Below are 14,053 nucleotides of genomic sequence, written 5' to 3'. Positions count from 1 at the left end.
GTCTTGGAAAACTTCTAGTTGTTGAAAGAAAGCCGGTAGGAATTAAGTGAGTTTCTTGAACTAGTGATACCGTTGTTGATATAATGAGGGTGATCGGTCAGCCGTAGTAGCCGAGTAACCACATGGGAGAGCCAAAGGCGCGGCCATTAGAAAATTACAGAGGCACACCCGGGCAGCAACATGTGCTGAGTGGTTACATGCAGCCCCCATCGTGTGAGCAGGCGTCTAAACCATGTGGACTTGAACATATGCAAATTACAGGTCTCAGGAAAGTGGAAGGATAGTGGTGGCGGTCAATTTAGGAGAAAGCACTGGTACACTTAAAACTGCTTACGATACCGTATTTACTCGCGTAATCCTCGCACTCGCGTAATCCTCGCACCCCTAATGTGAGCCACCAAAACTTGGATTTTTTGGTTCCTCGCATAATCCTCGCGCCCCCAACTTTGCAGCGGTGAAAGTTGCCTGCTCGCGAAACCCGCATGGTGCACGCGTTCTCCAACGTGCGCCCTCCCCCGCCGCCTGTCAGTTCGGCGGAGAGCGCTGTGTATCCAAGGCCATCCAGGCGCCCTAACAACCTGCATGGCTACTCCCTAACAGGCGCCCTAACACGCTACTCACACACACCGAATAAAAAATTACGCATCGGAAAGAATGTTTTGACACTGTCCTTGAGCCGGTTTCGCGTGCGCGCAACTAGACGATGTTCGCACAGCCCGCTGTCGTGTCGTCGTGTCGCCGTCGTGGTCCCGTCGTTGAGCGGCAGCAGTCAGTGAGTCACTCGCGTCAGTGGTGGATAGCTCGCTGCCATTTTGAGAACTTTTTGATCTCTGTTTTGTGCTTGGTGCCGCTTCGCCATGGGGAAGAACGCCAGCTACATTGCCGCTTTCGAATTGAAAGCGATAGAGTACGCGATCGAACACGGCAACCGCGCCGCAGGCAGGCACTTCGGCGTCACCGACTTCAACGTGCGTTACTGTCGAGCTTCACAAGTAGGGCACGCACATGACGACGACGAGATGGGGCGCGCGCCAGAAAGCAAAGGCGGCAATTTCATGATCGCTGATCGACGGGATACTGTTTACGTTGTAAATTATAAAATAAAAAGAAATAGCTGCTGTTGGCAACACTGAGCTTACATATTCAAAAAACGACCGCTACATTTAGCGGGATTGGCAGAAGGCAAATTGGCAACACTGTGCGCTGTATTTTTTTCCCCCGCATAATTCTCGCACCCCTAACTTCGCATTGACTTTTCCGAAAAAAAAGTGCGAGGATTATGCAAGTAAATACGGTATAGTGAACACTAAAGCATTTGTGTTGAATTGTAGAACGTTTATACCAGTATTGTGTGCCGCAATGTTTTTTTTTTCTTTTTTATGGCTGGACAATTTAGAGCCCGAATACCATGAATGATTACTGATGTTCAGTAGTGTTTCATGTCCTTGCTAGATTTTGACAATATTGCCAGGTAATGGTATCCGGACGGGAGGCAGATTAAGGCTTGCCTTGACTGAGGGCTACGTGCTGTTCGCCGATAGTAAAGGGGAGATCCAAGGTACTTAGAGGTTCAGGGATATCGACAACATGTAAAAGGATGAGTGTATATGGGTCTGTTGTAGCGTGAGGTAAGAAGACCCTTACAATGATTCTTTCCACATTGTAGTACCTAGTCAGACTGACGACATGACTGTTCTGTAATGGGTAACTGAGTTTTAGTCTTCCCGCTCATAATACCAAAGGTTGCGTATGGTTGGGCAAGGCCTCTTTCATGTCCAAACCGATGGCATCAAGTGTAACAATTTTTGTTCTGAAGATTTTTTTGTATTCCTTTATGAGCTTATAATGCTGCTTCAACTTTAATAAGTCTCGATGTCGGTTTTCTAGTGTTCGCTATGACGTCTAAGAAGTTCCGCAGTATGCAAAAACACATGCATGTGACCATCTGGTTGTTAAGCTTCAACCCTGCTGCTGACTGATTTTCAGGCAGAAAAGGACGAACTAGCAAAACAGTATACGAAAATTATTCCAATTCATGGTTGTGTATTTGGTTTTAGGGCGAAGTTTCTTGTTGTTTCGATACAATTGCAATTCGCCAGGTCCACGTGCAGCTTTCCGGCTCACGGCAGTCCTTTAAGTAACGATTTCTCTGTAGTTATTCAGCGGAATGCAATATATTTTCGCACAGCTAATATTGGGGAAGAAAGCTTGCTTTGTGCGCAGTTTAAAGTTTAGCACGTTGTGGAACCTAACTTTGGAGCCATAGGAACTATTCCATAGAAATGCATTGGGAGTAAATTTTGACAGAGAATTACGCAAAAAATATTCAGAATCCTGGAAAGTATTGGTAGAGTTTTAAGTTCAATCCAACTACTTGCTGTATGCAAAATATGACTTCCTGAAATGTTTTTTTTTAGTTCCTGAGCGGTCAGAATGCTCAGGGAGAAAGCTGGGGATGTTTAAGATGCTGAATGTGGAAAACGTTAGATTCAGCGTGGTGCCCTGTTGAGAGCGATGAAACCCCACAGGCGTGGAAACAAAGGTTTGTTACGAAATTGTAGGTGACTAAACTCAACAGCTTGTTTTAGAACTTTTTACGCAAGTTCTGGGCCCACTTGCTCGAAGCCAAATAAGACAGTCTTATTCGCAGTGTAGCCTTATTGGCAGTCTTATTCGGGGTCTTATGTCCCCTAGGCCATAAGACGCTTTCTGGAAACTTATAAGACAGCGAATAAGACTCTAAATAGGAGCGGAATGAGACTGTGAACAAGTCTGCTCCGAGCAGTCTTATTCACAGTCTTATGCTGACGTGGTCAGTCATTTTGTTATAAAGATCGACCCGTACAAGTGGCGGACGATACCGAGTGGCGGCCGTTCGACCCTCTGCTTGGAACAAATAAATGCCTGTTCCGAGGAGATCGACGGTGTTGGAAACGCCGTAGGGAGAGAGGGTGGAAAGGGGCAGAAAACGCCGGCGCCGGAAGCCGAAGGCCTACCTACTTTGGTGTGGCACCGATGGCTGCAGCCAACCACCGTTTTCAACTTTCGCTGTCCGCTATGGGGTGTGCTTGTTTTTCCTGGGTAGCGCGGCTTTTTTTCCTCCCTCATGTTAAACAAAGATGGACAGGAATGATAGTCTGCCGCCCGATATTAGTCCCGAGCAGACATCGGGCGGCCAAGCGCGCGGTGTGAATGTGTGATCGTCTTCTATGCCAGCATGCCAGCTGTCGCCACAGTAGCTACCAAAAGGCGGCACGGAAAAGATGGAACAAATGCATTGTTTTATAAAATCATGCCCATTAACTCAGGAACAACAAATAGGCGTTCACAATAGAACTACAATGTGACAACAAAATTACATAGAACAGCAAAACGCTAGCAGCCTGTAGTACCATAGCCTCCTTTTTACTTTCTAAGGCTATGGTAGTACCTCTGCCCGTGAGCGTCAAGTAAAATCGCTTTTTCAACGAGAAGCTGCGCAGACTTCGCGTCTTTCCATCCCTCTCTTCGAAAGTGGTGGTTACGAAGCTTGATTGTTTGGGTTTGTACTTTGATTGTGCATTCTGCTTGAGTAATTGGGATCCGGCGGCGGCACGTAAAAGCAGCATGCATAATATCAATATTCGGCTATATTCTACAGCGCGATTGTTTGCAGCTGCAGCCCTCGCTAGCTTGCTTCCGGCTAGGCAGCGGGTTGTTGCGATCGTGTCGCCGTTCCATGTGGCGTGAGCCACTGGAGTGCTCGTTGCATCCGAGTCTAGGACCCAAAGAACCCGAAGCCAATTTGCAACTTTCTAATTCACGGTGAGATGAGAAGCACGACTCGTGTTGCGACGTGAGACAACGTCGCTGCTTTTTGCGTCAGCTCAGACATCCGTATAGGGGGAGAAATGGCTGGAAACGCTGATTGGTCAATGTGTGTGACGTCATTAAAATATGCATGACGTCATTATTTTTTTGGCGCTAGGTTTGTTTGTTTAGTTGTTGTTTCTCCCCAGAAATTTTTCCTTAGTCTTTGGTAAAGCGCTAGAATGCCTCCCTAGTCTGCCTAGTCCCCGCGCTTGGCCAAAATGGCGGAAAGCTCTTGCTCTTCAAACGGGCTTCTTTGTGTTGAGATTGCAGAAGTATAGCTACTGAAGGGAAAATGTGTTAAAGACATGCATATACCTTAAAATTCGACCGACGCAATCGTCGCATTCAGGCAAGAAGAATCTGGTTATTCATCATGGTGTGGTGTGTTGAGTTTCAGCACACTGCAGATGCCACTGCCCGCAGTAAAAAAGGTGAGGCATCCATGTGCTCTGTTATTAGTGCTCGGTTATTTTTATTTTGGCCTTCTTGTTTACTTTAAACATTCCTTTTACGTGAACTTTTTGGGTCCGGTTGTTTTTCTTTTGCAGAAGGTGCACGCTCCACGTGCGTCATTCCATCAACTCAGTGTTCAGGGGAAAAAAAAGGGAGATAAAACAAGTTTTGACGACAGATTTGTTCGTGGAGCGATCGCATTGTATTCCATATTTTTCCTGCGTGGCGTGTGCAGGTATTGTTGCGCCTGTGCACTGAAATGACGACCGTCCCTGTGGAAATGACGATCACCCCCTTTGTCCACCCTGTTCAGAGCCTCAACCTTAGCAGCAAGGCGTACTTTCTAATAACATTTCGAGACCGCTTCCAACATTCCCCAAATAATAAGCTTAAGCGCTTGCCTATCGTGAAATTCCTGATAGCAGATTGAAATGTTGTGTTGACATGGACAGTGCATGCTTTAACGGCGGCGTGAATCACGAAAAATGGGTTTAGATTGCGATGTGGTGTGGCTACGCAGCGCAAGTGTGAAGGCCCGTTCGCACTTGCGACTGGAGCGATAAAAGCGACGCGATTGCTGTCCGCGGCGACAAAAATTGGTCGAGACCAAACGAACAAGGAAAGCGGCAGAAATCTCGTCGCTTCTACCGCTCCAGTCGCAAGTGCACTTGCGACTGGAAAGAAACATATGTAGGTCATGTAATTGTCCTGTATTTCCCATGAAATACTCTGTGTTTGATGCCTAATAAAATAAGCTGTATCCAAAAGCTGAACCTAATCGGCGGGGGCTTACAGCGAATGTATGACACGCTTCTATTTTTGTGCGCCTTCGGAAAACCCTGTTGCAGTAGACGATTACTTGTGGCTTCGCCGGAATTTTTTTGTTGTTGTTTTACTCACAGAGCCTGCCTGATAGTACATCTACCAGGTGGTAAGTGCGAGGCTCCTACAAAATAAGGCAAGAGCAACTCGCAAGCCTTGCCTAATTACCTGGCATAGCACAAAACTTGATATGGCTGTGGCTATTCTCATTGCATCCGTGATAATCCCTTGTATAAATTTTTCGCGGCAGTTGTTTCTCGTTAGCCGACTGGGACCGCATGACAACCTGCCAGTAAATTTCTTTTGAACCCACTGTTCCGGCATCCGTGAAAATTCCTTTTTAAAATTTCAGTCGGCTCCCGTTTGCTGTCTACAGAGATGTTTTTTCCAACAGCAAGACAGATAGATCTGCGCTGCTTTATGCACAAGCGATAAAACTATATGTTTCAATGGAGCCAGGCATACATCGCATTTTGTGATAATGTGCTCAGGCAAGCCAAACAACAATGTGCATAGTGAAACTAGTAAGGCTTGAGCCTGGAGATTAGCTATGTTATGGCTAGCAAGAAATGAGCAACCACGGGTAAATGTAACAAAAACGTTTTCAAGGAGGGACTTGCAATAATTTATGTGCACGCCGCCATTATTGCTGCTCACGAACTTCATGCCCCCATGGATGCAGCACTAACGTATCTGGTAATACTTCAGGGTCTTGGGCATCTTGCTGTCAATCTTTACATCACGCTTTTTCACTCCTGTGATAGTTCTAGTGTCTCTCTTCCAAAGCTGCACGTGGTTTGCAGCGCGGTATGCAGACATTTTTGCCATGAGCTCATCAAATGTGGCAACCAATGGAAAGTACCTCGTGGCCAGTTTCCTTCATTCCTTGCGATGGAGCACGTTGGTTTTGGCATCAGTCCTTAATTGAGGTGGTGTGGTGGAGCAATGAACGAGTGCTGGTGGATGCGCAGCTACTGCAGAGGAGGCCTCCCCCTTTGGCGTGCTGCAGCCAGTCAATGTGGCCCAGGGCCTGCTGCTCTACCGCCATCCCGATTGTCCACACCCCCGCCTTGGCCAGCGACTTGTGGCACTGTGAGCTCCAAAGCAAGCACAGGCGCCTTTGCGGTAGTCACCCTCCAACTGCCACCAATTTGGTTTCGGCAAGGTGACCAGCGGCAGCGCACACATTAGCAGCCCTACAGCCAAAGGCTGTCTGTTGGGAGCAGCCACAGTCTTGGGCGGCCACCTTACTCACAGCCGAGGTGGCCATCCGGTCCTGGCACGGAGCTGCTTGGCGGCCTGGCAGAAGCCATCTCGGTGGTCCAGCATGAGCCCCAGGTAGCGCACCCTGGTCTTCCACCCGAGCTGCTCGCTGTCGATTTGCAGGCATGTGACCCTGCAGCAGGCCTGGGTGTCCCAGTGAACAAGCATCGCCTCCATCTCGGTGCCCGACAGCTGCAGGCTGACATTGGCGAGCTTGGCCCGCACTGCATCCGGGGGTGCCTGCAGCTGCAGAACGACGCCTCGGCAGCCCGCCATGGGGCCTAGTGCCTACAGGGCCGCGGCGGCGGCGTACACAGACAGGTACACCCTGTGCGCCCTTCTACTGATAGTTCCACTGATAGTGCCACTGTGACCATGTTGAAGAGTAAGGGGCTGACGACTGTGCCCTACAGGGTGCCCACATCCACTGGTTGAGGCACCGACAGGGCGTTGCCTACCTGCCTTTGTGCCATGAGGCCCGTCACGAACGCCTCGACGGAGCCCCGCAGCTTGTCCGCAATGCCGGCCTCCTTTATGGCCAGGGAGATGACAGGGTGCTGGAGGTTGTTGAAGGCACCCTTTGTTCCCCCCCCCCCCCCCCCCCTTTCCCCTGATAGAAAAAAAAGCGCGGAAGTTTGCAAGCGCCCTTAACCCTTTGAGGGTCAAATTTTTTTGAAAAGAACTTTCCCTGGTGGTCAAATTAGTTTATTGCGGATTTGGAATGGACAAAATGTCTAAAGTCATGATTAAATGGTAAAAAATTATCAGGAACAGTATTTTGGGGTCAGCATCACTTAGAACTAAAAAATGTTAAATAGTATTTCACAGTGTGGTATTCCTTGAAACACGGGTCTATGCACAGTGCCTTATCGAAGTCTGCACACATACAGCGCATGTCCGAAAATGAGCTGTCTTCTTCCGAAGAAGGGCTGTCTTCCGATTCAGACTCGGTGAAAGGAGTAAACTCAGAGTCAGAAGAGTCATCGCGGTCGGTGTCATCAGAGCGGGCAGTTCGTTGGGCCATATCGCTGCTTTGCCGTGCATCTGAAGAACTCGAAGGCAACCCAGTAAACGAGGAGAGCGAGAATAACTCATGCGCGCCGGTGATAAACAAGCTAATAGCAGCGCCAATATAGATAGAAATCAACTTCCGCCGCCCCCACAATGGAGTCTCCGATTAGGTTACTTCAGTTTCAAGCAAGGAGGGCAAGAATACCTAGTGAGTATGGGTAATAAACAAGATAAGAGCAGCGCCAATATAGATCGAAATCAACTTCCGCCGCCCCTGATAGTGAGCGTCGATGCGATCACGTGGCGAAACTGAAACCACAAAACGCGTAACACGTACATACGCCGTAACGCGCCGAAGCCAGAGAGTTCTGTTTTTCACCGCAAGAAGGTAGCACAATCAAATTTCAAACACTTCTTGTAAGTCCCAGGAGGTGGCAGCACCTCCCAGGGAGCATGCATCGTTAATATGGTGCGAAATTTCAAACGGATGCTCGAAATCGTACCCGTACGGCAAAGACCTTGCGGGACGGAAAACCGCCGCGGTACACGTACGGCAAAAACCCTCAAAGGGTTAAAGGCTATGAAGATAAAATACATGTTTGGTTCATTAAAAAGACTGCCTTGTCTCGATAACAATGATATCAGTCTTACAGTAAACTTCAAAGGAATTATCGATATATTAAATTAAACATTTGAAGCAATGGCGAATCCCCGCCCACTTTCCGGCGGTGATTTCACTATGACAGCACAGGATCTTGTTGGATGATTGGTGCCCAACGACCTAAGTCATCGCCAAGGAACATGATTGCGCGATTTTAGAGGGGCCTTCATTGATCTTATCACGCGCAAGAACAGCGCTGTTAAGGGCGAAAATTACATGAACCTGGCAATATTAGTCCACATGCAAAGCGGAATAATTCAGCCATCGGCATTTGTTAAGTCATGCCAGTTTAAATTTGCGCTTCTGTTTTGAGTCTCATCGGGGCGGAGAACATTTCTGCACAACCCAAATGTAGAGTCTGCTGTAATGAGCTTGGTGTTCTCAAATGGTTTGCATTCCTAGCGGTCACGTTTTCAATGCTTCGTGCATAAATGCCCTATAATCTGCCTGAAGGCGTGTACTATCAAGTTATACCTTTTCTGGAGCAGCCACCCCCTTTAGTTACCACTCCCAGATGAGGTAGAGCAAGTCACTGCAAAGTTCGCCATTCACTGCTGTATCGAACTTTATATTTGGCAAGAAAAAATAATAACGCAAATACGGCGATGTCTGACCATACTCTTGCGGGTAGGCATGTTCTGTGCAAGCTGAGCAAAATATTGCTACGTTTTGAATTTTGTCTTGAGATCTGATGAAAGAGTTATAATGCGGTCCTACCATTTTGGTTTCAAACTTTAATGAAAGGACATACTTTTTTAGCTGACGCGTGCGCTGCCATTTTTCAGCCGAGTACACACTGCCGGTTTTAAAGCTAAACGATAAACAAAGTATTTGCATGTATAGGGCGCACAGAAGTTTTGTAGTTTTCGTTGCAGACACGGGAAATGAAAATTATGTTTGAAATCTTCTTGGTCCACCAGAAAACGAAAGATTGGGCAGCTGTGCAGAGCCAGCATGACCTTCGGGCACGGTGCGATGCCCGAAACAAGTCAGCATTTTGTTTCCCGGAGTGCACCAAGAAAACATGCGTATTGGCATGGCCCCGTATACAGAAAGACCAAAGACTACCATGCTTTAGCATGAAGCGGACAGTAATGACGCAGTTAAACTATTTCCTTGGTTGACAGCGACCGTGATGTTCAAACTAAAGCATGGTTTCAGGCTACGACAGGATAGATTGGCTAAAAATTGCAAAGTTGTTTACCGTGATAATTCCTTGGTTATTTCGGTTACTCAAGAAATGCTGACGATTGCTCAAAATGTGCTTCATGCAACATTTTAGAATGTATCAGTTGTGGATCCGGGAAGAATCACATTGGCGCGCACCCGTATGTGTGTGTGTGTGTGCGCGCGTGGGGGGGGGGCGTGAGGGGAGGAGGCTGGCAGAGGTGTGCTGGTGCTCTTGAGAGGGCCTGTTGTATGTGGCCGTTTATTTAATTAGGAAATTCTGTTGTCATGCACGACTGATTGAGCCTTGAAAGAACGATAGTCCTGCGCCCACAGAACTTCAAAGAAGGCGAGGAAGCGTTAAAGGAAAATTCTACCAGAAAGGCACCCTCCCTACCCGAGCGATGGGAGATCTTATGTCCAGCCCCGACCTGTCGACACAGCAAGAGCTCGCGTCCAGGGGCCAGGAGCTATTGAACTCATATGGGACTTGTGAATAGGGTTCCACCCCGTCTGACGCCTGCGAGCGTCACCTGAAATGGGCTCAGCGAAAGTTGTTTGTTTCTCTCTCTGTCTCTCTTCTTTGCCACCAGTACGAAAGTCCTTCACTTGCGCTGCGCACACTGCTATGGTTTTAAAATTGGGTGTAGCAGTGGATTGCAGCCAGAACAAATATATATTTCATTCTTCATGTACTGATGCTACGCTGTCCCGATACACTCTGAGTAATCCTCTCCAACTTCGTGCATAATAAAATATTTGGGCCTTTACAGGAGTTGAATTTACATTTTCCCTCATTAAAAGTCACCTATCCGCTCCACCGTGGGTGCTTTCAATTACCAATTCAAACGCAAATACTGCATTCGGAATAAAACAAGATAGACATTTTTTAGCTCGGAGACACAAGGTACTGTGGCATCGTGTAAATATTACGAAGTGAATATTTAAATATCAAAGAATGCATAATTGATCTGCACCACACAACTTAACGTACAATGCAACCTCCATCGTCAAAAGACATCAGTGATCATGTAAGCATTAGTTACTGGAAGAAACTTACTATTCGATATCGCCGTTGTGACTCCGGCCCCTGAATATACACTGCTCTGGGCAGCCGCCGTCCAGGGAAAAAGCGGTCGTGGACGCAACGGAGGTGCTTTAGTTGTGATAGAGGTCGAATATGGCCATCTGATCGTTGTTACTGTCGCGACGCCGTCTGCCTGTGGCAGGGCTGGTGACCGTCGTGCCTTCACATTTAGGATAAAGTCTGGAACTGGCTCGGGGAGCCGCAGCACGCCCTTTTTGTCGACCCGCTGTTTTGCAGTTATCTAGGTTAGGGGAGAATACCGCCGAACAAATCTGCCTAATCGCGGGGGTGAAATTGACTGTCGCAACATCGCCGTCGGAAGGGGACAACACTCAGTGCGCGCAATCTGAGCCCACTCCAACAAAACCCTCCGGGCCTCGACAGAAACGTGAAAAAGGAAGAATGAAGGGCTGACGCGAGGAAGAGGGGCGTACCTTGCGGTGTGTCTCAATCGCAAAGGCCCTCTGCCCGCGCACGGCATTCATTCAGCTAAACTGCACGTTTCACCCATTACGTAGCCCATCGCATTCTTCAGTTACCTTGCATGAGTCTTGAATGTGTGCCCACGGCCGTTTGATCTCCCCCTTTCTAGGAGATGGAGCGGCCGTGATCAGCCACTGCCGCTTGCACATTGTTCTGCTTAACATACAAAGATCGTCTGTTCCCTTTCGGGCCTGCATTGTACCAGTCTTCAACCATCAATGGCCGGCGGTCCCTCTTTTTTTCCGCCGCGAGTTAGTGCGGACCGTGGTGCAGACCACTCCATGCTTTCCCGGACGAGTCAATCTCCTCTGCTGAGAACAACTCAGCCGGCCAATTATTCTCGGTCTTGCCGCATGTCTCGCACAAAGGGATACAACGCATGCCTTTGGCGTCCCGTGCGCTGAGCTTACCCGAAGGCGCCGTCGCTTTTGGGGCTGCACCCCTCTCATCCCTCAGCGGTTCGCACCCCTCAGGCGCTTCGTTTTGTCACGGCCGGACTCGGCTCCCTTCCATGCGAAGGGTAGACATGCACTTTCGTGGCATTTTTGTAGCATTTCGTGGAAAGTGCCATTAGTGGCACTTTCGAAAAATATGCCGCTTTGTTCACACGCGACGTACCAGGCATACAGGCAGCATGGCGATGGCCGGAAAAATTTCGGGGGGGGGGGGGGGGGGGGGGGGGGCTGAAGCCCGGTCAGCCCTCCTCCCCCCCCTGGCTACGTCACTGCATCAAGTAGCACGAGGGCTGCCACCTGCCTGGTAGTCTGGGTGTGCTCTAGCTCTGTCATTACGTTGGCAATGGAGTTCATCGCAGCCTGGTGCTGCCGGAAGCCTGTGAGCTGCTCTGAGATGTACATGTACTCCTTGGTTCTCCAATTTCGTGTGCCTGCTGCCAAAAACTTTTGCCCTTGCAACAGCACTACGATTGGACTTGGCTTATCCACATCAAGTTGGTTTTTATCATTCTGAGTGCTTCCCGGAGTAACTTCTTGCACAAGAAGTTATTACAGTAAATCCCACCTTGAAAGCTTTTTTATTGTATGGCTTTACGTGTGGTTGCTCATATTTTACTAGCTGTAGCATAGCCAACCGTAACATATCCAGAGGGGTGAGCTGGGCGAGTTGGTATGTGTCATCTTAACAACAGCACGAAAAAGACTGGGACGAACGAAGCAGACAAGTCGAGTGATGATTCACAACTAGTTTTTTGTGGAATGTGCACTAAACATAAACGTTGGCATCAACAGAAGAAAAGAGATGGAACACATTCCACTCGAACGTACTTCCTTTCCCTTTTCCCCCCGCCCCCCTCACATGACAAACACTGGTAAAACCTTTTACTTGACACACATGATACTTCAGCTATGGACCACTGCCGAGCTGATAACAGAGTTGAGGAACATCAAGTTCAATGCCGCACTTGTGTTTGGTGGCATGTACTGGTTAAGAAGGCGAACTCTGTCACAAAGTACTGGCGATGTAACACAATCGCCTCCCAGTTTTCAAATGTTACACGCTTCGATTATCTCTCGGCCTGTCTGCCTGGCACGTCTGGAAAGAAGTACACAAATGGGTTCCACCGTTGGTGTGCATCGTATACACGACTACCGAGCTCTTCTTACAGAAGGTGCTCTATGGGTTCACAATAGTACTGCATGAAACCTGCCCTGTTTCAGTGCCTTTTGTAGCAAAATGCCTTAGCAACCCATGCTGTTTCCTTGTCAATGAATGATAAGCTTGTCATTACAGAACACTTGTGGGTACCCTGTATTTTGTTTCCTTTCAACATTACAGGTTTGCAGCATGACGGGAAGGAGTGCAGAGACGCCTATGCTGCGATTGCTGGCGTTGTGCAAACAAGGGTACAATGAACTATTGCCTGCAAGACTGCAAGAGGATGGCACTGCCTAAAGTTATTCTTTGTTAGAGTATAAATAAATTTCAAGGTCTGAACCCGATACCCATGTACCCTCAATAATAAAGTGTACCTCAATAATAAAGTGTGTCCACATCTTTTGACAGCTGTGTCTGTTTACTTTTCATGCAAACCTGCGACCACTGAATATGTAGCCATGCATGCAAGCAAAAAAGAAAAATACACTGAAAATGACTGACTAAAAGACGCATCCCGTTCCCATCAGGTGCAATTTTCAGTGCACTACCACTTCTAAACGTGCTGACTTCTGTTAATCATTTCAGTTTGCACCATGCTATAAATGGCTGATGATACATGTGTTTAAGCGAAGTCCTGGGAACAAATAGAATTCTTTTATTCAATTTACAATTTCCTGTCGGCCTGAGTGGAAAAAAAAATGCAAACCAACTGATTGGTTAGCAAAAAACCTGCGGTGTCCTTGGACGTATCCAACTGAAGAATGGTGTGCCACAAATGGAAAACTTCAAACAGAATTTTTTGCTTTTGAACACTGAATAGCATTATTGACAAATGGATTAAGTGAAAGTAACTTAAAACCTCGGCAGCAAAAATACGAACCTATTTTAGGAAAGATTGTCAACACATGGTCAGAAGTAGAGTTCATCGAAGAGTACAATTTCCCAGCATCCACTATGGCATTCCCTGTAGCCATTTCTAGTTTCAGCGTGTAAAACTACCTTGGCTTCTTTATCCAAAGATGGCAATCACATTTTTGCACACAATGGAAAGTTCATTCTTGCATATGAAATGAGTGAGTATATATACTGTTCTCTTCATGCCTGACCCGAAGAAAAGTGCAATTTGCTTGACTTCAAAGTAGGGGCTTTAGTCTGAAATATCCTGATGAGTGGAAGCTGAATTGTCACACAATTATAGTTTAGTGCAGCGTCGCAGAAGAGTTTAGGTTGTCGAGAAAAATTAGAAGCTCATCACTGCTGACTGAGGGCCATCTTTCAGGGAAACTTACACAAATATGAGCTTCGTATCGTCTAAAGTCGCACTAGTGTTTTCCTAGTTTCGCTATGCTGCTGCATTCTTCAGAAATAACACTTCCCTGCAGAAACGTCTTGCTGTCATTGAGAATACCCCCATGATGGTGGTTATGGCCATCCTAAGAGATTGTAAGAATTTTTAAAGGAAACTCTGCGGCGTACCATTTTCTTAGGGACTTTACAAGGCAAATTATAAATTATGCCTAGCTTCTATATCAAGCAAATGCGTACTCGGAATATGTACAGATGCTGTGAGTAGCCGTACTGGGAAATGTATGCAAATAAAATATAAGGCATATTTTATGACTGCAGTTTCATAGCACATT

General features: G+C 47.4%; 1 protein-coding gene across 3 annotated transcripts; it reads left to right on the top strand.

The window, feature by feature from the left end:
- The first annotated feature begins 4,088 nt into the window (after window positions 1–4,088).
- On the top strand, window positions 4,089–12,764 carry LOC144140024 (uncharacterized). Of its 3 annotated transcripts, none has more exons than XR_013316311.1 (4): window positions 4,089–4,283; window positions 6,099–6,252; window positions 6,514–6,711; window positions 12,594–12,764. XR_013316311.1 is itself a non-coding variant. In XM_077672240.1 (4 exons), the coding sequence occupies exons 1-3, from the start codon at window positions 4,226–4,228 to the stop codon at window positions 6,673–6,675; spliced, it is 336 nt and encodes a 111-aa protein (XP_077528366.1). In that variant the 5' UTR covers window positions 4,177–4,225; the 3' UTR covers window positions 6,676–6,711; window positions 12,594–12,764. The 3 variants fall into 3 exon arrangements, 2 of the variants coding, with proteins under 2 accessions (XP_077528366.1, XP_077528371.1); XM_077672240.1 differs by having other exon boundaries at window positions 4,177–4,283; window positions 6,137–6,252; XM_077672245.1 differs by lacking the exon at window positions 6,099–6,252 and having other exon boundaries at window positions 4,185–4,283.
- The last annotated feature ends 1,289 nt before the right edge of the window (window positions 12,765–14,053 follow it).

Source organism: Haemaphysalis longicornis, unplaced genomic scaffold, assembly GCF_048455015.1.
Source record: "Haemaphysalis longicornis isolate Haplotype H1 unplaced genomic scaffold, Haemaphysalis longicornis Haplotype H1 scaffold_1, whole genome shotgun sequence".
NCBI classification, from domain to species: domain Eukaryota; kingdom Metazoa; phylum Arthropoda; class Arachnida; order Ixodida; family Ixodidae; genus Haemaphysalis; species Haemaphysalis longicornis.
The sequence above is the reverse complement of the archived record's forward strand: the minus strand, read 5'-3'. Positions and strand labels throughout refer to the sequence as shown.